Source organism: Epinephelus moara, chromosome 8 (assembly GCF_006386435.1).
Source record: "Epinephelus moara isolate mb chromosome 8, YSFRI_EMoa_1.0, whole genome shotgun sequence".
NCBI classification, from domain to species: Eukaryota; Metazoa; Chordata; class Actinopteri; order Perciformes; family Serranidae; genus Epinephelus; species Epinephelus moara.
In genome coordinates this window covers 8485628-8512490 of record NC_065513.1, presented here as the reverse complement: position 1 = coordinate 8512490, position 26863 = coordinate 8485628, and the positions used below count along the sequence as shown (strand labels likewise).

The following is a 26863-nucleotide window of genomic DNA, read 5'->3' as shown; positions in this document are numbered from 1 at the left end:
TTATGGAATCTATTTTGGAAGGAAAATTCTTATTTACAACCACTGTGTGAGACTCTTTTAGGGTGTGCATAAATGAAGTCAGAAACAGAAGGGGTTAAAAAAAAATCACAGCTGCTGCAGTGTAAATGCTGCCAGAGATGACTGATTGTTTCTCCTACCTCAGGTAAACATATGTGGAAAAACAAGAAACACTCGTGGGAAATCGAGTGCAACAAGAAAGAGACTCTTTTAGCTCACAGTCACAAAGACACCAGCTGATGGTAGTGTGCTGAGCTCAAGTCACTCAAGTCTGTGCTGTAATCTGTTTCTTTAGTGTCGCACAGTGGTTTCAATGCAGAGGAGGGAAGGATGTTTAAGATAATTGATGTTCACGTATCAAATATCAAACTTAAACAAAATGCCTGCAAACAGCAGCTGCGAATTACAGTTTTTGTTATGGAAAATATGTGAAGCAGGGTGACGCGCAAAATATAAATATAGTGAGGAAAAAATGAATAGAAACAACATTTAACAGCAAAGATTTGGTTGCTCCGTAACTCAGACCTTTATTATAGTTTAACACACAAAGCAATTTATTTCTCAGTTCAAGTATACTGTTAGTATACATAATGTAGCTGTTCAACACGTACTGCACCCTCAGAAAACAGAGGACCAGTTTGATAGCACCATTATAAAAAAGTACAATAAAACAGGATTCACACACACATTATTGTACGTAACATATTATTTTAAAACGAGGAATAAAACTGTAAAAAAAAAACCTAACTTCAGTAACAGTAACTAATATCTGCAACTCTTAACGGGGAGAAACGCTATTCCATGAGCTTTCTCTGAGAGGATGATACCTGTGCTCTTGTGTTTCCTTGTAAAGGCAACAAATAACGGCTGAAACCTTCCTGTATGTGAAAGCATGATACTGTAGAACAGTCCTATGATCCTCCTGTAGAACCAACAGCGTGCCACTGGCTGTGGAAGACTTAAGACACATTTCAGTAACACATACACTCATGTGTCTTAAAGAAAAGTTCAGAGCGATTTTTCAATGAATCATTGATATTTTTATTATTCAAAGGAAGAAAATAGCCCTTTTGACAAACATTAAAAAACCTCTTAAGCCTTCAAGACTATGAGTGCGTGTCTTTGACTGCTAGCTTACAAGCAAAGGTCAGACAGAAATTTGTTGGCAGTGTTGCTGGTAGCCTACCATGTGCTACAGCTGACTAGCTAATTAGCTATCTACCCCGCAATGGTTGGTAGCTCTTTCAGCTAAGTTAAGCTACCTTCTTGTACAGTAGATATGAAGAAGATATTAGAATAAGATAGCTTGAAAGTTAATGTGAAATGGTTCAAAGTTTGTCCTCTTTTATGTTGTGTCTCAGACTGCTATCTGGCTGTTACTCAGCCTCTGATACAACAGTTTCTGCTTTAAGGCCTGGTCACAACTAGAAAATGGTACAGCAAAATATATTCATGTGGCTTTGCATAATATTTGGCTCTAGTAGTGATGTAGTGACTATAGTATCAGGGATAGTTGGTAAATTGCTGTGGTTGCCTGGTGAGACATTAAAGCGCTAGCTATCTGGGCTGGTGCTAGTAGGGTAATTCCAGTGCTCCCTGAGTCCATGTTCCCAGGGTCCTTTGTTCCCCAGACCTACATATGTACTCGCCAAGACTCCTATGTTTACAAGGTTCTTTGTTTCCCAGATTTATATAGTACATAATGGGAACTTGACACAGGGTCCTATGTTCCCAGGGTGCCATATTCCCAGATTTATATAGCACATAATGGGAACTTGATAATGGTCCTATGTTCCCCGGAAACTTGCAAAAGATCAGTTATCAAAATCAAAACCTTGTTAGCTTAGCTCGATCATAAGCAGGATAAAAACTTCACACAGTTTTTTCGAAAGACGCATTTGTAGGCCTACCATCACTTCCTGTCTCATAAATGTCTCCTCTTTTGTGTAACAGTTTTACTCTAACAGAGCAGGTTAAATAAAAGTTGATGGTGCAACACAGCTGATTAGCAACGATAGCTTTTGCACAATTTGCACTCATTTACTTTGCACCAGCGAAAGGATACACTAATTACAATGATTTAATTGGAATGATTGGAAACTGCAGCAAAATGGAGCTGTTTTAAATGCTGCTGTGACCAGGTCTTTGTGCAGTTAGATGACAGAAGACAAGACAAAGAACCAATGGCACAGACTGGCTATGTCGTCCTAAAAGCAGACTATAAAACAGGAACCTACAGAGTGGATCGGTAGGCTGTAAAGCAGGCAATTTATTTTCATCTGGACTTTAAGTTATAAAAAACTAGATTTCTAGGTGGTATTAAATTGGTCTTTAAAGATGGTGGGTGTAATGAATGTGAGTATTTTATAAAGGCACTGAACGGGGAGAGAAAAAACGTAGATATATTAGCTTCAAAAGCAAAATATTGCTACATATCATAAAAAGAGTTATGGATATATCAGAACAAGACAGTGTCTGGAAGCTGACATCAATCTCAAACTTACCAAAGGGAGGACATAACCCAGTTCTAAATCAGTATTATTTATTTATTTTTTTTGTCAATTTTGCACAGTAACTAGAAAACTACTATCAGTGCTGGTCAAAACTAAAACCTCTTAGGTAATGCATACTATAGTGTAAATTATAGGTAAATCTGTGGGTAAAATTTGCTTAAATGATTTCTGGACTAACTGAGATTGCTTCCAACACACATTGGGACACCAATGCCCACAAAGGATTATAGGCCTAGCGCGACTCCTCTTTGAAATGTGGCCTAATCAGATTTGATGCAAAGACTACAGTCCTTGTTCGTGTAGAGCAATTTGAGAGAACATATGCTCCAGTTATTTAAAAGAAGGCTTTGGGGCACTCTGAGGCGTCTCAGTATGTGATAGTTCAGCCTTGCTGGATTAATTTTACAGCTGAATCAAGCAATTAGCACTTGTAATTTGTGATGAATGGGCTGTTTGGTTTTTGAGGACTTGTTTGTGCCGCAACTTGATTTGTAAACTCCTCAATTAAGATGTGAAACTTCAGCTTGAATAACTGACATGCAACAGAAATGCTCAGTTTGTCTGTGGAACATAAACTCAGTGTATGTGTGTAAGAGGCACTTTATGAAAAGTGGAAGAACACTGACTTTATTTCCAAAGACAGACCACTGCTATTGTTATCCATGGTTCCTCTCAATCCTCAGGCGACCTGCCACTGACAGGGAAGCTTTGAACAAAAAGTGTTGCAGCAGGGTTCTGTTAAAGTGCTGCACTTCAAAGAAGACACAGTCTTGATGACATTCCCCAATACTGCAGCTTGTGTAAAATACCTGCCACTTCCCGGCAGGTTTATTTCATCACTCATTTAAAAGAAAAAAGTTACAAGGCACAAGGACAGCATCACCAATCTCGTTCTTAACATGGAAGTGTTGGTAAGGCTGTAGCTGCCTCTGTTTGGACCGGAGGGGGAAAACAATACTTTTTCAGCCGTGGGAGAAGGAGGGCTCTTCCTAATAGGAGGGAAAATGTAACAACATAGTTTGACCAGGGCAGGGCTGACAGGGGGAATCCACCACAGATGGAGATGCGGAGTGGTTGGTGGGTTTCAGATGGCCTTCCTGCAGGAAGGGGGACTGCCAGTCGACTCATCTCCTCTGCTTTGTCTTTACCTGTGGGTCACCTGGTTGTTGAGGAGCCCTGGGAACGTCTGTTCTGTTTCGATGCTTAATGAGCCACCTAGCAGAGACAGACAAAGTTACCGTCGCCACACTTTTTCCTTGTCTCACATCTGATACCAAAACTTTCAGTAAGCTCCAGTGATAAATAAGATTTCTGCCTTTCTAAGTGCTCAGACTGCACTTCAATCAGCATATCAGATAATAAATCAGAATATTAAGTATACTTTATATTGTCTCTCATAGCTGTAACCATACATATTGTAATATATATACAGTGGCATGCAAAAGTTTGGGCACCCCTGGTCAAAATTTCATTTACTGTTAATAGTTAAATAAGTAGAAGATGAACTGACTCCCAAGAGGCATGGAATTAAAGATGGAACATGCTTTTCAACGTTTTAAGCACGATAAGTGTATCATCTTTTGTTTTGTACAATTTTAGAGTGAAAAACGGACAGGAGCACCATGCAAAAGTTTGGGCACCCCAAGAGATTTGAGCTCTCAGATAACTTTTACCAGGGTCTCAGATCATAATTAGTGCTATGACTTGTTCAAAATCATCGTTAGAAAAAGCCAGGTGATGCACATTTCAAAGCTTTTGTAAATACTCTGACTCCTGAAACTTTGTCTCAGCAATCAGCAGCCATGGGCTCTGAAGGCTATAAGAAGATAGCAAAGTGTTTTCAGGTAGCTGTTTCCTCAGTTCGTAATATAATTAAGAAATGAGAGTTAACAGGAAAAGTGGAGGTCAAGTTGAGGTCTGGAAGACCCAGATAAGTTTCTCAGACAGATGCTCATAGGATTGTTAGAAAGGCAAATCAAAACTCCCATTTGACTGCAAAAGACCTGCAGGAAGGTTTCGCAGACTCTGGAGTGGTGGTGCACTGTTCTACTGTGCAGTGACACCTGCACAAATATGACCTTCATGGAAGAGTCACCAGAAGAAAACCTTTCCTGTGTCCTCACCACAAAATTCAGAATCAGAAGTTTACAAAGGAACATCTGAACAAGTCTGATGCTTTCTGTAAACAAGTCCTGTGGACTGATGAATTTAAAATAGAACTTTTTGGACGCAATGAGCAAAGGCATGTTTGTGGAAAAAAGGGTGCAGAATTTCATGAAAAGAACACCTGTCCAACTGGTAAACACAGAGGTGGATCGATCATGCTTTGTGCTTGTGTTGCAGCCAGTGGCACGGGGTGTGTCTTATACTGCCAATAAAGGGTGCCTTGGTTTGTCGGTGTCTGACGCCTTGGGCCCCTGACCAATTGTCAGCATTTGTCAAGTTGGGGGTGAGTCTGGGTTGAAATAATACTTACTCACTGCCCACTTACAAGCTTTTTGCAGAGCTTTCAACTACATTTCATAGTCTTTATCTGAGAATGGAGTCATACTAAGACTCCCTTCTGGCCATCTATTCTCAAATGACCAAAGTGTCATACAGTTCATTTGATGACAACTGGACCTGATCCATGATAACTGGGTAACCTCCCATCTGCTGATGAAGACCATAAGACGGGGCTGAAAGCTTCAGAAAATTGAAGTGTGTGGACTCTGAGTTAAATTCATTTTTGTCATACTATAATTTTGAAAAAAACTGTAAAATTAATAATGATCAAAAATACATGACTGGTCTCAGCAATTAAATTGGACAGTATGATTATTTTAATCATTTTAAAGTTATATTTTCAGATAGACTACTGGTGTTATGCATTGACATGCATTTTGTGTTGTTAAAAACTCTTTTATGAATGTAAATTAATTCCACATAACTGCCACTGAAATAGCATTAAGTAATGTCAAAATCAATGAAGCAACTGCATGTATGTTCCATTTACAGTTTGAAGTCACCTTAAGTGTAAAAACAGAATTAACTTCAATTCTTAGATCACCCACATTAAAAGGAAAGTAAATGTTACAGATATTCCTCCAGATAATTGTGAGGTCTTACCATTATGGCAGCTGTACATCCACACACGATGGCCATCATATCGACATCTGCATTTCAGTATGTTATTTGAGTAGTCTGTCTCCGGTACCTCATAGTTTGGGTTAATTACTATCTGTGAGAGGGAGAACATGAACAAGTCAGGGATGACAGTGAGAGGCCAGGACTACTGGACGCTGTGTGTACATAATTTTGCTTTTTATTTAGAGAAGAGGAACAACAGAACACAGGAAGAATTACCTGGAAAATGTAATCTCCAGGTTTGAGTTCAGTTATGTCAATCCACTGGCAGTCGATGTCGTGCCTGTAGGTATCCCAGCAGCCCACAGTGATCCCCTGATCTCCAAAGTTAGCACATTCGTACCTCTTTTCAATTCCTGCAATAAGACATTACAAAAGGAAAAAGTGATGACAAGTAAACCCCCTGAGAACCATTCATAGCATGTTAAAGCTGCATATGTTATTTCTTTTTTTGGCCACATGGGGGCAGTGCAATAAGCTTTAAACACTGACATATTATCATCTAATGAAGCTGCTTCTTAAGAAACAGACACAGGTAAACATAGGCATTTATTTGTAACCATGTTTCCATCCAACAGATGGGTGTGAGTCCAATAGTCACTCTGTTTTGGTCTCCACCAACGTCTGAGAAAGATATCTGGCTTTTTAGCTGCTAAATGCTCCTCTATGTCCACCTTCTAGACGTAGGTAAACATTGTGGAGCATTTAGTGGCTGTCTGCCGCTGGTGCTGGGCAGCTATTGTCCAGTGGATTTATCAGAACACACAAAACAGCTGCCTTGTAGCTGGAAACAAGGATGAGTGCAGTGAACCAAAGACTGAACCAAAACAGTAAAGTTGAGGGACATAAAACCAAAACAATGAGCTGAAAGATGCTAAAAAGCTCTGTGGATCTAAAGGGAAGTGCAGACTAGGTCCTTGGTGCGTCACTAAAATTGACCCCCTTTCACATTACTGAGTCACTTGATCCACTGTGAAATAAGAAATATTGACTGATGTAGATTTAAAAGACAATTGTTGACTATGTGAGGGGTCATTCTGCCACTGCTATCTTGAAATGAAAGTAGAACCCCCATTTCAGTTCTCACCTTCATCACACTCTGAGTCCTCCAGACAAAAACTTGCTTTGTGTCCTTCTGCCACTTTGGTTCCATTGAGGCTGAACAGGTCATAGAGCGTAAACACCTCCATGCTGTGATAATGCCTACACACAGACACAGAGATGAAGTTTAGAAACATAGTCAGGTACAAACGTCACACAAAAGTTCAAGTATGTCTGTTGTAGCTATAGTACACTAAAGAAAGAGCAACGATGGCCTTTATTAAAAAACAGAACATCGCAAACTGGCATCTGCCACCTACAACTTTTCTTTTAAATGGTTTTCTTTAAAATTTTGGCCCGATATACTCTAAGTTCTGCCATTCAAAGGTGCCCAAGGTTTGCCGTGTGAAAAGCTGGTAGCTGTGTGAAGCTTTCAACAGTGAACTGTTCCCCCGGCCAACACAGGAACCACAAAAATGTGGGACTTTTTGTACACTGGCTATAGCTTACAGCACACTGTCAATTACAGGGCAGCGTAACATATGGAAGGGAAAAACTGCTGCAGAGACAAGACATGAGGGGGTGAGTCATCGCTCTTTCTTTGAATTAAGTCTAATTTGAGATGTCATTTCTGAATCATTCAAATGTGTTCTTCTACTCTGTGGTTTCTAACGGACTTTATACTTGTGATGTTTAATCACGCTGCAATTTATCTTCCTTAGATACAAACTTTTAAAACTGTTTCCACAAATGATATTTGATGATGTATGTCACATGGATTTCAGTAGGCTCATTGTTCTGTAAGAAGGATTGCATAAGTGGCCTTTTTCTTTATAATTAAAGTTTTATTGAATTTTATAATGCTCTTTGTCCTTAAATATTTTTACATTTTCCTGTCACATGATGCATTTTATTGAAATATTTTATTAATAGTGAGTAGTTAGCATCCCCCACACCACCAGATTTTCTTTTTTTTGAGGGCAAAAAAGATTTGAAACAGCATAGACATCACCACAGGACTTCAAAACTTTCAACATCCTGAATTTCTTTAAGCTGGACTAGCAGCTTATTAAAGAAACCCCTCAACTTTTATCATGGCTCAATGATTACATTTTTCGTATCTTCATTGGTTTAATCTATAAACAAACAGAAATGCAAAAAATACTACTTCAGTCAGGACTGCTATAGGCAAAGAAAACTCTCTGCCTTTCCTAGGCCTACGCAGAAAGCTTTAAGGCAGAAAGAGCACACATCTCTGCCCTTCCATGCGCCTACATGGAAAGCCTAAGGCAGGGAGAGCAGCAGCAAAGACCCTCTGGGAACAGAACAGAGCAGCATCAATGACAAACAGAAATGACACTGATAAGTCAGACACAACATGAACATGAGGAGCTGGGGTGGAGGCAGGTTGCAAAGAGGCTTGCAGAGGAAGCAGCAACAGTAGGCAGGCCAAAGCAGTTTAAATAGGGCGCCCTGAATATGATTTGCCAATTGGTTGCATAGAAAGTAATCATGTGATCTATCAGCTGACTCTCTTCCATCAATCAGCTGCTCCATCAGTTGACTGGGCTGCTTGAGATCAGCTGATGTAACTGGGATGTGAGCTGAGCTTGACATTGTGTCCTGCCTGAACTAACGCTATGATTAACTTGTGGTTTTACACACAGGCCTGAAATACACACACGCAAAAATAGGACCTAAATGTGCATCAAATGGAGAGATGTCAGAGTGAGGGAGTTGCCAAGCAGCTGGGGGTTCAGTGCCTTGGTCAAAAACTGGTACCTATCCAGATACCAGTTCACACTGCACATTTGGTCCATACTGGGGACTTGAACTGGCAACCCTCCAGTTCCCAACCTAAGTCCTTATGGACTAAGCTACTGCCACCCCACACTTCTGTGTGGGCTTCACTTTTCAGCCCCAGAGGTTGCCCCTTGGATCAAACCCTTGAACTCTGTGACACTGACCTGTGACAGTCGTGCCACACCCAGGAGTGCCTGCCAGCTTTGGGCCGGAAGTCAGACTGGCCGTTGTTGTGGATCTGGGATGAGAAGCGCAGCAGGCGGCGATAGGAGTTGGCCGGCGCCTGGCTGGAGGTGGAGGACAGACAATTCTCCTCAAACGCACACTGCAGCATGAACATGGGCCTGTCCTCCATGTAGGTGGTCTGCTCCACCACCTGAGGGTTCAACACCAGGTCAGGCGCCGCTGTGGACAGGAGGATGAAGAGAAACCACAGAGAAGCAGACAGAGACAAAACATTTTTAGAAACATAGCGGTATGGCCCTGTCATTGGCAAAAACCCCCAGAAAAGCTCAGGCAAGTTGAGTAAATGAGTGGCTTCTGTTTCAAATGCAGAGCCCTTGTGATTCAGGAGGGATATTGAAGTTTCGGTTATGTAAACATTCCTCTGAGGCAGAGCTTCTTAAGAGGCAGAAATAATTTCATTTGTTGAATTACAACTGCAGAGCAAGAGTCAAAGCTTTTCAATGTAAAGGTGTGAACTGGCAAATTAAATGGCAAAGGCTATAGTCAAAGTATAATTAAAAGCGGAAATGTCAATTACTTCTTTTCTTACTCTTTCATTCATCACCATACAGCATTAAGGCTCTTTAATGGGCTACTGATGTAACATTACATGATTTCTAGGCATGTTTTCTGACCATTACCTCTCAAAAGCATTCACCACATTATGTTATAAATATAATTTGGGTATCTCACTCTCAGAGCAGGAGACTCCAGCGGCATTGCGTCCGCCTCCCCTAGGGCAGCTGAGGTGGGCTCCGTGGTGCAGGCAGTGGGACAGCGACATCTCAGTACCAGAGCAGCGAACGCCACTCATCACCACAGCGTCAGCAGTCACCTCTCCTGGCCAATACCAAGTCTCCTGTTGAGAAAACATGAGCCCATGGTTCACGGCTGACAGTAGAGGGACATCCACATCTCTGACATAATGCACTTTGATTGATCATATACTGTACACATTGTAGAACTGACATGTGGAACCCGTAGGCTAAACTGTAATGCAACTTTCTGATTAAGTTTCACACATAGCAAATAGGAGAGAGCAGGGCACAACCTCACATATTTGAGTTATGGCTAAATGTTACTAAAACAGTTTGAGATTAATTATTTCTTGTTTTATTCTAACAACATGCACATCTCTGCTACACATGAACAGTTGTTTTTTTCTGGAACAACCAAGAAGTGGCAGAGTTGAAATGTTACAACGTACCCCTTGGGTGGGGTTAATGGTAACAGGCAGAGGGTTAGTTGAAACACTTGCTGGAAAAGTCTGTTTAACACAATCAGTTCAATACAATTCTATCTATATACTATAGGTTGATACTGTTCAACCTGTATCAACTGTTGATACTATGGATCTATCTATGATAGATATCAAAACATCTACACATCCCTCATCTAACCACCAATGCTTCATGAATGGAAAGATAAGCACAAAGATGGATACATAGTAGGCTATGTGTGGGTATAATATCTTTTTCTCTTTTCATCCGTGATAGATTGATGGATAGATGTATGTAGATACTTATCTCTCTATCTACATCAAGGGAAAGATAGGTATCCATCCATCTGTTAGTCTATCAACAATAATCAATGGTTGGATCAATAATTGGATCAATGTATATAGATTGCACTACAATGTATGAATATTGACAAAACTGTGAACCTGTGTGCCAATAGGATACCTGACAAATTAAAATATATATTTGAGTATATATACTTAAGTATATAAGTATATTTTATTTAATTAAGGACATGAGTTCAAACTGAAAATAAGTTTTAAGTGCAAAAATAGAGAAAATATGCTATAGGCCACTTAGCTGTACCACTGCCTTACAACTAACGCTGCTGTGTGGAAATTTTATAAACCCTAGCTGGGAGTTGGTTATGTAGATCAAAATGGTGTTGTGTTGTTTTAGGCAACAAGACAGTTGTTAAGATAATATATGGTCGGATTCTTTGACTTACAGAGACAGCTCAGAAATTGCAAAAACAAGTATGGCAAAGAAATTTACTAATGTCAGTCCAAAACACTCTTTGTTACTGAACTCCACTGAAATACGTCCAATCTCTGTGGGATTTTGCAGGTCACTGTTTGGGCAGTATTTTGGTCAACTGGCTGGACACACAAAGGGATTGACCTGTGTAACAATTTACTCCGCATTAGGAGGTTCCCCACGCTCCCCTATGTTTGATATCAAAACTGACACTAACCTTTTTGGACATACTATAATCCGTTGTTGCTCACTTCATATATGATAACAGTGCTTTACTGAACACAGCTAGTCAAAAACCTTTAATTAGCTAACAGTGAACAGTTAGAACATATTTAGTTAGTGAGGTGTGGGAGGATTTCATTTAACAGTTTGCAAAAGCCTGCAGTGAAGCCTTCTTTAAGCACCACGGTTACTAATTTATCATTTATTATTTCACCAGCCATGTTGGAAAAAAATGTTCCAGATGTTTTACTTAAGTAGCAATCCTTAAACACCTTAAATTGTTGTGAAGAAAGGTGATTCTCTACATTGACCACTAGAGGGCACAGTCAGTCCTTTTAAATCCTCATGGATGGGCCATTACATTGTAGATACATAATGGTACATATATGTTTTTTAAGTGCAACTTAAACTGCCAAATAAGGTCTGTGCAACTTATGTTCTTATGAGTGAAATATATTAATGTATAATAGCACTGCCAGACAAAAAGATGACACAAATAATATCATAACATAACAAATACACCCCTATTACAACAGACAGCCGAACTTGCTTCTGCCTCAAGGTAAACCTGACATCCTATAATCATACAAAAATCACTGTTTTACTATTTCCACCCATAAAGCTCAGCTCTCCGTTTCACAGCTCTGCACAAACTGCCCAAGGCTGTTTTAGGAGCAGTATAATTACTGGTGAAATGATAACCCTGACAAATCATTTTAGGCTATTTTTAAACATAACACAGCTGTGAAGATAATACAACAATATTTGTCATTATCAGACTGGCAGATACTATGAAACCTAAGCTTAAAAAAATAAATCACACACTATACTTGCATTTGAATATGGATTATAATAATGATTTTAACTTGCTTCTTATGAAAATATTTTTTTTGTCCTCATCATCATCTCTCCTGTGAAGTCTTTAAAATTCACCCACTATAAAAATGATGATGATTGAAGCCATTTGCAATTCATTTTTATTAGAAATGAGCTAAATTGTCAGGACATAATTCAAATTAACATGCAAAAGTGATTCCATCAGATATGTAGTTATAGAATTTGTAGGACATGATTGGATTGAATGGATGCTTTTAACAAAATTGAGTCAAAAGTAAATCACTAATTGATTAGGTTTTAACAGAGAAATGGTTTAAGGAATTCCTCTGAAAAATCAACAACCCTTTATAAGCTCTACAACTAATCTCAAATAACCATCTCAGAACATTGTCACTATTTTCCTATTATTAAAAAAATGGCATAGTTCTTTCCAGGAAACATCCCACAGGTAATTAGTGAGAAATTGTGTGTACATGGCAGTACATTTTAAGACTTTGGGGATCTAGATGTAGCAAAAAAATATTAATTTTACATGTGAAGTTCAATGAAAAACCCGGGTTAAACTACAACCTCTCCTGCGTAAGATCCTGTGCTCAGATTTGTAATGTCTTAATCTTAGTCTGAAACAACATTAATCAAAATAAACACCATTTATTGTTTTTGTTCTTAAACATTTCAGACATTTACTGACAGGCTGTAACATTTGAAGAGAGGGGTGGAAAAAAAAGGATCCTGTTACAAACCAAACAGGCTGATTCCCACCTGCTGGCTGCTGCAACTCGTACCTGGAAAGCGTTGCTGGCGAAGCCCAGGCCCAGCTGTCTGCAAACCACCATGGCCTCCATGGTTCCCCAGCCTTCACTGCACACCGTCCCCCAAACCAGAGAACCGTTCCTCTCCATCAGCACTTCCACACGGCCCTCATAGGGGTTCCGACCTCCACTCAGGCGCAGCTACGGGCATGACAAACACAAACACACCAACTTAAAGGATAAATCCAGGCTGTTATATGAATCAGTGATGTTTGACAGGATATTTAAAGCATGTAGCTGTTGTTTAACATCTTAAAATGGTGAGGGAAGTTTTTTTTTCTTTAACCACTACTTAATGTATCTTTCTAAGATTTAAAGTACCCTCTTACTACAAAGTAACAAACCCAGCATACATGATAACATACCTAAGAGGGCTATCACATTTAATGTCACCAGTGTTTCTAATATTTTTAACAAATACTTGGTGACTTCCACCATGCACTGGGGGGGTTTGCAGCCGAATGTGAAGATGTCGGGATGAGAGTCAGCACCTCCAAGTCTGAGGCCATGGTACTCTGCCAGAAAATGGTGGATTGCCCCCTTCCGGGTTGGGAGTAAGTTACTGCCCCAAGCAAGGGTGCCGGACCGTTGTGGTGAAGAGGGAGCTGAGCCGGAAGACGAAGCTTTTGATTTACTGGTCTATCTACGTACCAACACTCTCCTATGGTCATGAGCTCTGGGTAATGACCGAAAGAACGAAGTCGCAGACACAAGGGGCCGAAATGTGTTTCCTTAGAAGGGTGGCTGGGCTCAGCCTTAGAGATAGGGTAAGGAGCTCGGACATCCGGAGGGACCTCGGAGTAGAGCCGCTGCTCCTTTGTGTCAAAAGGGGTCAGTTGAGGTGGTCAGGCATCTGATCAGGATGCCTCCTGGACGCCTCCAGTTAGAGGTGTTTCAGGCACGTCCAACTGGTAGGAGGCCTTGGGGCAGAGCCAGAACATACTGGAGGGATTTCATATTTCGTCTGGCCTCGGCATGCCATGGGGTCCCCCAGGAGGAGCTGGAAAGCGTTATACATGATGTGCAAAATATCCTCACGTATGTTAACTTTAAAGACGTATTTCACTGCTGGAAAGATGGTCTTTTCATAAAACTGGGCTGTCTATGCAGTAGAAAGACAAATATTTTTCAAGCTGATGCTATACAACCAGAAAAATAAAGAAAAAGCTGTGGCTTTTGCTTAAGAGGTAGAAAAACCTACAACTACCAGAATGCACTTCGCTGCACCACACCATTAAGTGCTCCCGAGGGTGGTGACATTATGCAATCTTTTCCGTTTTGACACAGGAAACATTGTAAAGAGCAGCTGGTCATAAACAATCTCTTATTACAGTTAAAACTAAGCTAAAATATGCTTCTGAAAACATTTTTGGTGAGAAACTGACAACACAGTAAGGCTCCGATTATGAAGAAAGCATTTTAACAGCTGGAGGCTGCTTTCTGTAATCCTTTTTAATGAGAATGAAGCTTTTTGCTCGCTGTTTTTGCCTTGCTGTGCACCTCACGTTTCTGCGTTCTAGGCGCCTGCTGTTTTTGCCAGAGTGCTCTGAACTCCTCGAGTTGAAAAAACTTCAACTCAGGGTGGAAAAGCACCCCACATCATGTCTGCTTTTTTCCCATTGTCTGATCAGATGATGCCTGGAAATGGCCATTATTGAGGTGAAGCTCCTGGACCAACTGGTGGTACCCCCAATGATCCACCCTCTTTTTTAGGGTCTCACGTACCCACACAAATCTCAGTTTCTCTTCGCCAAACAAACTATGTGCCGACAGCCTCTCACCCTCAAGCGGAGCTACTGCAAGTACCCTCTGCCTGTCCATTTTAGTACCTAGCTACTTATTAGAATGAAATAAATAAAAATACATAAATAAACAGTAGATTGATTACACGGTAAGGTTAGGGTAAGGAGGTGATGGGGTGGTTGCCTAGCAACAATAAAAAGACTTAGTTTTAGTTTTTTTACTGGTGGCATTCTATTTAAAGAACAAAAAAAAGCAATGCAGTGCGCCCTTTGCAACCTGCAAAATGCTTTCTGTGTGATCAGAGCCTAACAGAATCTTGGTTCATATTTGATCAGCACTGCCTATTTTTACTGTTTGATCTGAGTTTAAGAGAGAGAGAGGTGGATTTATCTCTCAATTTGCTTCTATACTTTTTGTGTCCATGGTGGTGGGCACATGAAAATGTTGAAATACAATCTGTAGTTTGAGCAACAGCCTGGGGGCTAGTGAAAATTTGAGGTGGGAGATGAACAGGAGGATCTAGGCACTGGTAAGATGGAGAGAAGTTTACCACAGTTCATTTACACATACTACCTCGATTATTATGACACAAAGCTGGTTGAAAATCAGTGAAGTATCCCTTTCAGTGGTCTGCAGAAGGCCCTATGTATGCATAAAAGACACTGAAAGAGTAGTGTTTGTGCTCACCGACTCCTGGAAGCCCATAGCAGGAACGTTACATCTAACGGCTGCATCCTCCTCATGGCTGCAACCAATAGCCTCCTTGTTGAAGAAGCACTCTGTGATGGACTTCTCAAATCCAGAGCACTCCACCTCATTCATATGCACAGGGCCCATACCTAAAAAGTACAAAGAAAAGAAACTGTTTAGAAAGGTTGCTTCCCATTGAAACTGAGAGGGAAAAACAAATGGTTATTATGGCTGAGAGATGTCTGTGTTATGTCTTGATTTCATGTCTATTTACCATCTCCATAGAAAAATACAGCTCTGGTATAAAATTAAACTAGAATTACCGCCTCGCGGTTGTATGCTTCCACCAGCCAGTCAAGTTGCAGTTTACATTCGCGTCTGTCTAGACTAATACGTAGCCATAACAGTAGACAATGCTTCAAATATGGATGTTGCTGCAAAGAAGTGACATATTCTAAAACGTGGATGCTTCATACACGTCTTCTACCCGCCAGCACAGAAGATCTATACAATCAGCAAAGTTTCAGGGTGAACACCCAAGATTAGTGTCACCAATTCAGTTTCTGACCAACTGTCTCCTCTTCTGTTGCTGTCTTATGGTGTTGAATAATGGCCAGAAAAGTGTTTTTTTTGCAGAGCATTATGATGTCTCAGTGATACTGAGCTTTGACTTTTTTTTTTATCATTTTATCTTATTAGACATGTGTGTGAAACTTTGTCAAAAAAAGCATATGAATTCTCGCGTTACAGCCAAAAACATTTTTTGTGAAGTCACATGGACCTTTGAACACCACATTCTAATCAGTTCATTGTTGAGTCCACGTTTGTGCCAAATCTGAGAAATTCCCTCAAGGTGTCTCATGTGTTCATGAGAATTAGATGGATGTAAGGTCACAGTGACCATCATTTTTGACCACCAAAACCTAATCAGTTTACCCTTGACTCAAAATGGACGTTTGTGCCAAATTTTAAGACAATTCCATCGAGGCATTCTTTAGATATGGGAATCATGAGAGTAAGATGGAAGAGAGGTGACAGTGACCTTGACCTGTGACTGCCAAAATATAATTAGTTCATCTTTGAGGTCAAGTGGACGTTTGTGCCAAATTTGGGAAAATCCCCTCAAGGCATTCTTGAGATATAGCATTGGACAAACGGACAAACAGATGGAGAGACAACTGGAAAACATAATGCCTGTCGGCAGTGCAAAAGCATGAAAATACAGCTCTGGTGTAAAATCCAGGGTTGGGGTTAGGAAGGGGAAGGAAGGATAGCAATAACAATTGTCACCACATCATATCAAGTACCATAATACTGATTGCCTATGATCATATGACCTTTACATAAGAAGAAAAGATACCATAAAATGACACTGTGACAAAAAATGCTTCACACTATCCTCACAGAAATAAAACCTGTATTACTGTCACACACATCTCTTAACACTTCCATGCTCACAACATGATGAATTCTTATACAAGTTAATAAAGGTTTTTATTGTGACTGCACCCTCTGGCTGGCTCCATTCACTTTATCCTGACCTCTTCACAATGACACTTAAGACTCTGACAATGAAAGATGAGTACTCATCGGAATATTCAAAACAGCTTTGATTGATGCTTCATGTGCTAATCAGAAACACATTCATCTATAATATTCTTCTGTGAAATGTTTACCATGGTGTACTGTTACCATCTGAGCTTTTTATTACTTCCATCTGAGCTTTGTTTTTCTCCATGAAGGGTTGCAGAGAGCCACTTGATGAGAAATCATGATGGAAAATAATTTCGGAAAAGGAAGATTCATCCATTTGTTTCAACATTTTCCATGTCTAATATTACTGGAATGTGAAACACGTCCCTGTTTATGAAAAAGGGAGCACCTCCAATATGAGACAGAAGCCCTGTGCTGTATACGGTTGTTATTGGTGCACCCCTAGAGAAAATGTTACTTTTTTCCATAGTATATCCCTTATAACAGGGGAGCTGGGCTTTACAACACCATATAACCCAGGTGCTAGATATCTGCTGAGTGTGTAATTTAGAAGTGGGTCATTGGCACATTTTTTGTTGGGTGGGGGGTCCCAAATTCCAAACCTGCCGTAAACCTCTCCATGCAGCCGGTGACAGAACCCTGCTGGTACACTCTGGGGGGAGACTCCTCAGTGGAGACTATAAAGTGAGACTGCTTTGAGTGAAGGCCTCGATTAGAAAATAACTAGACAGGGTGGGGGTCTTCTTCTTCTCGACCCAGCACGAGCTTTGCCTTGTACATTTCAAAATAAAATACCAACCAATATTAAAATGTGACACCTAATCTGGTAAACAAATAAAAGGGGAATTCAGGTTTATTATAGCTTGGGTATTAGTTTTGCAGTTTTGGCCATCGTTATAATAACATCATACAAACCAAAGTAATTGTCTACGTTTGGTATGGAAACATGACTACAATGAAGCCTGATGGGGCAGGAACATAACTGGCCTACTACGAGTTATCTTAATGCATAAAACAAACAAATGGTCTCAAAAATGCTTTGGCAAAAAATATTTGCAGTAATCCTTTGGCCGTATCATTTATAATTATATAATCTATTTTCAATTAATTTACCAGCACAGATATTAAATACTAAAGACATTAAAGCAGGGTGAAAAAAGGAGTGTCAGTTATGAAGGGAGGGCCAGGAGAATGAAGAGATTTGTTTACAATAATCTAAATGCAGTCACAGTACCTGTCTCTGTTAGCCTAGAATTTGGTCGTGCAAATTAATATCTTATTATTATTATTATTTATTTTACTTTGTTTCCATTGCATTTGGGTGGAGGCAGAAACCTCAAAGACAGACTCAATAAGACATCTGCATACCTATTATACACAAACTGCCCAGCACCGAACAATTGACAGCGCAGTTAGCGGTTAGCTGGTAACCATGGTGGAACATTTAGCAGCTAAAGAGCAAATATCTCCCTCAGGAGTTGGTGGAGACCAACACAGAGCTAAAAGGAGGATGAATACTGGAATTTCAGTTGTCAATAGATTAATTTAATTGATGTAACATGCTGGTAACATATTACCATAACAACTAGCCTATGTAATGTGGTAATGAATAAATTGTGTTTACAGCTTGATACACTATACCCTTTTGGCCAAAACAAGAATGCAGCTTTAAAGGAGTACAACATTTAGAACATATCTAGAGTCTGGGGCGGGATAATCATGACATAGCTGAGCAAGCACTAACAGCTTATGGTGCTAACCAAGCCAATTTGATATAGTGGCCAAACCCTGGAATTATAACTTCTAGGTCCCTCACATGATGCCATGGGGCCCAGTCCAGACAGACTTTTCCCCACAAACTTACGATGTGAAAGAGACATCTGGAAGTCAGTAGAACAATTTGTTCATTCAATCAGATAACATCTGGAACATCTAGAAGAGCCGCACAATTAAATTGTTTTATCCCCATTAAGGTAGCAGAGGGCTAAACCAGAAGTAGCCGCTTGGCCAGCCAAAGTCTCTCGCGCCTGCTCTACCGGCCCAATGACGCTGAAGCAGAGCAGAAGATCCAGGTAAATTCACACCTGGAAATTGAACTGTTCTGGCTTCATGCACCACTGAGCAACTTTTATAGGACTGAACAAGACCCCGCCTCTGACACTCTATCCAGTTCTTTTTATACATCCATGGTGCTAACCCAATAAATAAAGCGCTAACACAGAAAAGAATGCTGACAGAGCTAACGCTTACATTGTTACCTACATATAGTAAAAGTTGCACACAGAACCTTTAATATAAAAAACCTTGTTCAGTAGATACAGCTACCTTTTATGTCCCAGCATCTGAAGAGAGAGTAATGGTATACATTTCAGTACAGACAGTCCAGCTCAGCTAGGCGTGCCTTATCTCTTTTTTTCCTCAGTGACTAACTTCCAAACTCACTAGAATTACTTAAGAATCTTCATAAATCCTTACAGAACGATATTCAAGTTCATACCAGCTCAGGAACGGATTCCCATCCTCACAGACCTGCACAATGTAACTAATCCTCTTCCACCGAGCTAAATCACTTTTACCATCAGGTCTGTCAGTCCATGATACTCTGCTCAGTGGCACACAGGGGTGATATGGGGAGGAAAGCTTTAAGGATAGAATTACTGCCTCAAATGTTTGGGATATGTGGTTTTGCTACAGTCATAACCTTCCATCCTGTCCCATGTAGGCAATATACATGCACATTTGTTCCAACAATAAAGACTGCCATTCTGAGCTCATTGGCATGAGACCGTTTCATGTCTAGTGTTCACTTTGTCCAGGCTGTTTCTGCTCACAATCCATTTCTTTATCTTTTCCCATTGGTTGCATTGCACAGCTGATTACCACAGAGGTGGAAGGTGTTGGAGGAGGCAGAGAGCAGCACTTTTGCTTAGATTAGTCTTATTTCAATGTTGCAGTTTCAATCAAAAAGCCCTTAAAAATCAATTTTCCTTTCCCCTTTTCATTATGTTTTGCCCCAAGATCTGAATGTGCAGTGAGGAGCAGCTGCAAAAAGAGTCATTTCTCTTGCACAAATAACAATGAAAATGGAAAAGGAGTATACCTTGTCCCAGGCGACCTCCAGACAAGGCCTCTATGGCCGTACCGAAGCCCAGCTCTCGACACACCACGGTGGCAGACAGCAGGTTCCAGTTATCATCACATATGGTGCCCCACTCTCCATTTTTCAACACCTCCACTCGGCCCTCGCCTACGATGGCCCCACCACGAAGACGAACCAGTGGTTGCTGTAGAGGAAAAAGAGACACTGTAAAACACATGACTGTAAAAGCTGAAATGTTCAAATACTAAAACCACATTTTTTGTTTATTCTTTCATAAATAATAGACTCAGGTGAAAGTTTGGAGCCTCAGCTTTTCCTTTTCTGTGATGAGAGAGCTGAGTCAGCAGACTGAGTGACTACATGTTTACAGAACATGCTATTAATGTGGTTCTCCCATTAACTGTTTGGACAAACTGGAAGTGTTTAATTTTACAAGTAAACACATTAGTGGCAGTTTAGTCTGATGCACTGTTTGGTATTCACAAAGTAAAGCCCAGGCATCTTAATGTGTGGTAAGTTCAGCATTTGTTCAACCTGGACCCTATTTTGTCTAAATGACTAATGGCGACAACAATTTTTTAAACTGTTCCAGTATTGAGTGAGAGGCCTGTAGATGTCAGTGACAAAACAGCTGCAATGTAACCACTTGAGCCACCACTTGCACCTTTAATTTACATCGACTAAAAGTGCTTGTTTTTGCCACTGACAGGCTCACATTGTTATTTTAAATGTCTGACAACACTATGAAAAGGATCCCTACGAAGGTCGACCTTATTGTTCAACAGTAACATCCTTTTTATTTGACCTGAAACAGCCCCCAAATCACAATCACCAATTCTACCAGAATCCATTTAATTAAACAGTCATTTTAGCATGTTAAGAGCCAGCATATTTTCACATTCTAACTGGGTGAATTAAGGCCCACTTTTGGACCACGACCCACCAGTTGGGAACCACTGAGTTATTATAGCTATATTAGCTGCAGGTAATTAGCCATGAATTCACCCAGCAATCATCAATGGTGCTTACAGGCGTATTCAGCTCATGTTAATGTCTTTATTCCATTATGTAAGATAGCCCACATGATGTCTACATAAAGTGTCATTAATTACTAATGCAGCGCAAGATCATTAATTACTTGCACTGCATTAGTAATTAATGTAGACTGGGGAAGCTTTCATTTATTGTATACGCATATGATATACTGTATAGCTGTACTTGCTTATGATGATATAATAGGACAAAGTTTACAAATCTTTAGTCTTTTTCTGGGGGGAATCCCAGACCCCCGACATGTTTGGTCCCCCACAGTGTTGACTCCTTGGCAACAGCCTTGCAAAGCCTTCACTATACTTTCACACCGGCTACCAGGCTGCAGACAAGACGTGTCAGCTTTGGGGTTTTTTAATGGTAAATATCTGGTTTAGGGATAAAATTCCTTTGACTCAGACTTGTTAAGTGTGTTGGGAGATTTACTGGGACTTGATGTCAGGCACAGCGCTCCCAACCTGGCACTCAGCTGTGGAACGTGATAGAGAGCATGCAAGCTCAAACCTCACTCTGGAATGTGGATGGAGTCACAGACAGAAATTCATGTCAGCTCAGTGGTGCACTAAATATTGCTAGTACTTCTTGGCTTGATTTGAAGGTTGGTGTTGTTGTCTACAGACTGAATGAGTTTTACATCCCCTGAAACCTTAAGGCAAAACAAAGCCTGTTTAACCCCCAATAGGTTTAAGTAAACTTCCCTCTTTCACCTGCTGTGGAAGTCAAAGGTCAGAATCAGGAAGACAGCAGCACGTCTGGAGCCAGTAAGTGAAGACTCACTAAATGTTTGTGCCAAGGAAAAGTTTCTTTGTGACAAAATCAAAACACTATCCACTCTTAAAAACAGTTATGTCAAAGTCTCTTTGAGCCACATGCATGTGTAAAAGCAATTATTTTGCAAGCACACATCAAAGCATTACACCCACATATGACTGCTTAACAGGTCATTCTGAAACCATGGGCATTAATCTGCTGCTATAGTGTCCTCCACTCTTCTGGTTTCAGGCTGTCCACCAGATTTTGGAACCTGGTCAGAGATTTGCTCCAAACTCAGTCACACAAGCATCAGTGAGGTCCAACACTGTAGTTTGGCGATTAGGTCTGACTCACAGGCAGCTGTCCCGTTCATCCAAAAGGTGCTGGATGGAGTTCCACACTGGCAAAACCATTTCTTTTATAGACCTGGGGCGCATGGGGGTGTTTTCATGCTGAGACAGGTAAGGGCCTTCCTAAAAGTTGGGAGCACACTTTCGTGTAAAATATCACTCTTCCCTTGTCTTGTAATAAGGTTTCTTGTCCTTGTTTGTTTTTTAGTGAATAAAACAAAAAACTGTGTGCCCTTTTTTAAGCACTTACAGTGTAAAATGTGTTAAACTTCCTTGCTGCTGATGCAGTTTTACAGACTCTGGACCGCAGTTTTCATGCTTAAGGACATATGAGAAGAATAAAAGTTAGCTGAGATTGGCGTTGCTTTCTGGAGATACATGTTGTTCCTTGCCCTGTCCCAAGAATTTTACTACATAATGTCATCATTAAAACCCCAAGATGACAATAATTCATATTGATGAGAAGTGTCCAAAGCAGCTGCAGCTCACAAAGTGACACAAAGTACCGAACGTCAGTGTTGGCTCCATGTCTAACCAAAACATCGAATGGCCCTCCCTCTGCATTAGAGCCAGAGAACTTAACTGAAACAGTGCAGTGTTTACCATTTCAGTTGACTGATACCATCTGTAGACATCACACAAAATTAATTTGCCACTAACAGAAGACAGCACATCTTACTGTTACAGTGGCTCATTACACACGGACAATTATTTTTCTAAAATGAGTGGAAGTTATTTGATCTGGAAAAGCCCAAGTCTTAATAAGTAGAATACAACAGTTAAAGTAATTATGTATTGAAAATAAAGTATTAATAGTCAGGTATGTGTATTTTGGATTGACTTAAGAATAGACCCTACCTCCTGTCTGAAGGCCTTCCTGAATCCCGTCATTGGCGTTGGAGCAAAGTCTCTGCCGGGCACACAGCTCACCACAACAGGCAACCCTCCAGCACAGGTCTCATTGGACTTCAGTGATGAAACCTGGCCCAGTTTACAGCTGGACAAATGGGCTTCATTGCCAGTGCAGTTCACAGAATAGTCCCAGTATGTGGGCTTTCTCCGGCGAGCAAACATCCTGGACAGATGGAGGAAAAGGAAAGGAGACCAATTAAACTTTGATCAGCTGAGAGTTGTTGTTTTTTTCAATATTGTAGATCAGACACACAGGATTTTTTTTAGATGTTTTATTCGTCTTAAATGTCCTTGATTACAAATAAAATTATAACCGCACCATATAGTTCTATAGTCTTTAAGGAGGCTTTCACATCAGAAACCCAGGCCTGTATCAAAATACACCTGACCCCAAAGTCTAGTTCGTTTGATTAGTGTGAACACTGTGTACCATGTTCAGGCACAGAAGAGGGTGGTCTCGAGTATGGTTCATGTGTACTTGTTAGGACTGGGCAATATGAAGAAAATCAAATATCACAATATTTTTGACCACATACCTTGATATTGATTTTGTAACAAAATTGGAGGGGTTTACTATTGGTGCTTTCACAAAATATTTACACAGGTATCACGATATTAGGTCTCATATCACAACATCAATATAATATATATAATATATATATTGCCCAGACTGCTATTAACATGACTAGCCGTGTTGCAAATGCATCTCTCAACACCGCCGGTCTCCTTTAAAAAATCTACATATGCTCACAGTAGGCGCCTATCTCATCCTCTGAGCTGCACACCCATGGGGGATAAAGCAGGAGGGCAGGCGAGGGGGTTGCTCTTCATATTGTCTCCACAATATCAAGAACTTGGGATCTTGCAACTGGCGCTCTTTTCTAAACTGTACTCGGGTATGTTACGACCCCTAACATGAAAATGCCTCAGCTAATTGTTATGTTTTCAAGGTTTGAACTTTAACGGTGAGTTCAGTGTAGTCTAACTCATCCTTGCTTTCAGCAGCAGCTGTTTTGGGAAAAAAAACAAACAAAAAAAAACGATACACCAATGGTATGCAACTTTCCCAGCATGGCTACAGACACAGACAAAGTTAGCTGCTAGCTCGCTAAAGAGCGAGATATTTCTCTCAGCAGTTGGTGGAGACCAAAAACAGAGCTAAAAAAGAGTAAATATTGGATTAATGTCTGCTGGATGTGTAAATAGGCAGTTACTTTGTACATTAGCACAACAACTTCTGAGGCCATATGTCAATCAAGTGTGATGTTGATCTTGTAATGGAGTTCTGTGACCAAGTGGCAAAAAAGAGATTAAAGCACATGATGGTTTAGGTCTGTACTGTTTTCTCAATTCAGTTTAGTCTATGTTTTTATTTCAGACCAAGTACCCTGATATTTGTGAGTGTGTGAAAAAATTCTGATTTCATTAACTTCCTAACAGGCACCTCATCAGGGGACCTGCAGTTGAATTTGTGGACCTGCTGTTTGAGAAACACATGACATTTATCAAAATTTGGAGTGAAATTATTACACCTATCACAATGCTTTAACTCGGCACCATAAAAAAAGACAAGGGCAATGACATTAGCACATTGTATAATTAGAAGCAAAACTGAAAGGTTAGCTAACAGCTGGAGAGTTCACAGTCATCCATATGAACTTGAACAAACTGGGGTTAATGACTCTTTCAGGCTTGCTGGGGTGCTAATGTCTTTCTCTCCATTTATTAGTGAGCCCATATTATGTATTTAATGAGTCTCATTTGCAGAATGGCGTATCCTGTCCTTGTGTCCCATGTCTGAGGTGTACGTGAGAAATGGGATTAGAATGGGACAGGCAGCATTTGTTTTTCATTTGGGAGCTGGCGAGAGGGACGCTGCAGACTGGAAGCTCTCCAAAACTAATGTTCTAAGCCGCAGCCAGTGGACTGGCTCCACTATCTCCTCAGATGAAATCTGAACACAGCCGTGATGCATATCAGTGCTGTTCACATGGAGTGATGATTGAATAAACTGGTGGTCCTGAGGCTGTGAAAGTTGACTTCTCACCAAAATCCCTTGACCTAGCTTAAAATATGATGACACACTCATACCAAAGATGTGTTTTTCAGTACCCTTGATAAACCTAAATGTCACTGTTACACTACTAACTTTCTGCTTGAAATGAATGATAATGCACATCAATGTGGGCCTTTACATACAGGAGAACTTCAACAGTTTTTACATATCAATGTACATTTTTTGTCAAGGCTTTTCCTACTCCTGTGCCTGTGAAAATAGTTGTATAGTGTCTTATGTGACTCTGAAGGAACTCAAATGACACCACTTGAGTCAGCTCCGCTTGGGGACTGCAAATCTATTACACAAAACCCTCAGTTGCAAACTCGGGTATGGATTTTGAAAGACACGGTTTTACCAGGCAGGAAAAGTTTGATAATTTAATCCATAGTGTTGCGTATGGTAGGTGTAGCAGTGTTTAGGAACTTGACCCATACTAAAGACAAGGGTGGAGCAGAGTTTTAGTTTTTTTCATCCCATTACTTTAATGTTTTGGGGGTTGGCTTGTTTGCTGTCTTACAGGGAGTAAAATTTGAGGCTGATGTCAATGTGACATCAGTTAGACATTAAACTCTTACATCAGACAGACATTAAATTTTAACGAGAATGAAAATCGGGTTGACAATATTTTCAGTGTCTAACAATGTTGGATTTTCACATTGTGTGGACTTTAAAATTACAGCATTCTGCAGCTTCTCCATACCTTACCACTGAATGTCATTACTCTACATCGAGATGAAATTAGTATAAGATGTTTGGAAAATGTTGACTTTGGTTACTTGTCAACACAACTTAAAACCAGGATATTACCAACATCATCTGCATTAGACATTGTCCTGACATTGGATTTCGGTCATTCCACGTCACATCCTAAATTCAACATAATATCAATATCATGATGTTGGTGGCCAGCTGGGGTTGATATCGATTTTGTCTCAGTCCTTGTCATGTTAGCTTAGCGCAATTTGCAGCTAGCCTCCGCCACAAGGGGAGGAATATGCATACCTGCCAACTCTGAGACCTCAAAAAATAGGGAGGATTTAAAAACCAAAGCAGGGGGCTGCAGTTGCCCCCCAGAAAAATTGGAGTTTCAGAATCTTTGTTTGGTGCATTCTGGTGACTTTTAAAGAATGGAAATAACAAAAGTATTGCAACAGCCTTTTTTTGTTAAATACTTTTAATTTGGTTTAGAGTTTTGTTTCAGGGCCCTGGTACTCAAGCAGAGTGCCAAGAGGAGGGAGGGGGGCGGCAGGCTGTAGGCTTGTCCAGGCCAGCTGTCACCCCTGGCCCTCACCCACCTGGATCCCGAATGCCTAAGCAAGGCGGAACGGCAGGTCTCTAGAGGACCACTGGATACCTGCCGCAGCAGAGGAGGGCAAGCCAGGTCCAGGGAGCCAGGGAGAATTTGGACCCTTTGAGGAAACCAAATCAAATCAAAAACGGAAGTCTCCCAGGAGAAATGGGAAGGTTGGTAAGTATGGGAACATGTCTGCCTGTAACTCCAAAGTTATCTTGCTCATATGTTGTATCTTTTTAGCTGACCTGCTAACATAAATTCAGGAATCACCTCATTGTCAGCAGTTCCAAGGTGCTAAGCTAGGGATTAAAGGTCAGTAAATCCCTCCATTTTGTAGTTTAGCTACTTTAAAAAGCACAACATCCTGTTTTCTATTTCTATGGGTGTTTAATACAGAAGTGAGAGGTGTGAGTGTGTTCACTTGTTGTTTTTAGAGGCACCATTGACAGAACTGGCTTTCAGTATTAAAAGTAATTTAATTGGTTATCTAAATTGCTCCGTCTGCATTTCTTAAATTACAATTTTGACTTTCTCTCTGTATTTCACAAGTGTCCCACCTTCATGGATCATCACTGTAAATAATAATAAAAATTAGTAACATAAAAACCACTTGAATAATATTCTGGGTACTATACTTGTATTTTTGTGGCATGAAACTGAAAATGTCTAACTTAATAATTATCAATAATAATTCATCATTTAATTTAAATCCAGCATTCTTCAAGTGACTGGATAAAGCTGAGCTACACAGGAGCATCAGCACAGAAGTTCACTCAGGATTATGAAGCTGCGGCAGCTCTTGGCTCTGTGTCATTCAAACGACAGCC

The 26863-nt window shown here is 40.4% G+C and overlaps 1 protein-coding gene across 1 annotated transcript in view; it reads right to left on the bottom strand.

Annotated features, from left to right (window-relative positions):
• The window catches only part of loxl2b (lysyl oxidase-like 2b), a 57589-nt gene continuing 30726 nt past the window's right edge, over positions 1-26863 (bottom strand). The window contains exons 5-14 of the mRNA XM_050051504.1: positions 22630-22846; positions 19619-19802; positions 15022-15173; positions 12565-12732; positions 9420-9585; positions 8666-8906; positions 6745-6860; positions 5877-6013; positions 5640-5751; positions 1-3746 (exon numbers count right to left, since the gene is read on the bottom strand). Coding sequence (XP_049907461.1) covers positions 3676-3746; positions 5640-5751; positions 5877-6013; positions 6745-6860; positions 8666-8906; positions 9420-9585; positions 12565-12732; positions 15022-15173; positions 19619-19802; positions 22630-22846 — 1564 coding nt within the window. The 3' untranslated portion in view covers positions 1-3675. The remainder of the gene's footprint in view (positions 3747-5639; positions 5752-5876; positions 6014-6744; positions 6861-8665; positions 8907-9419; positions 9586-12564; positions 12733-15021; positions 15174-19618; positions 19803-22629; positions 22847-26863) is intronic.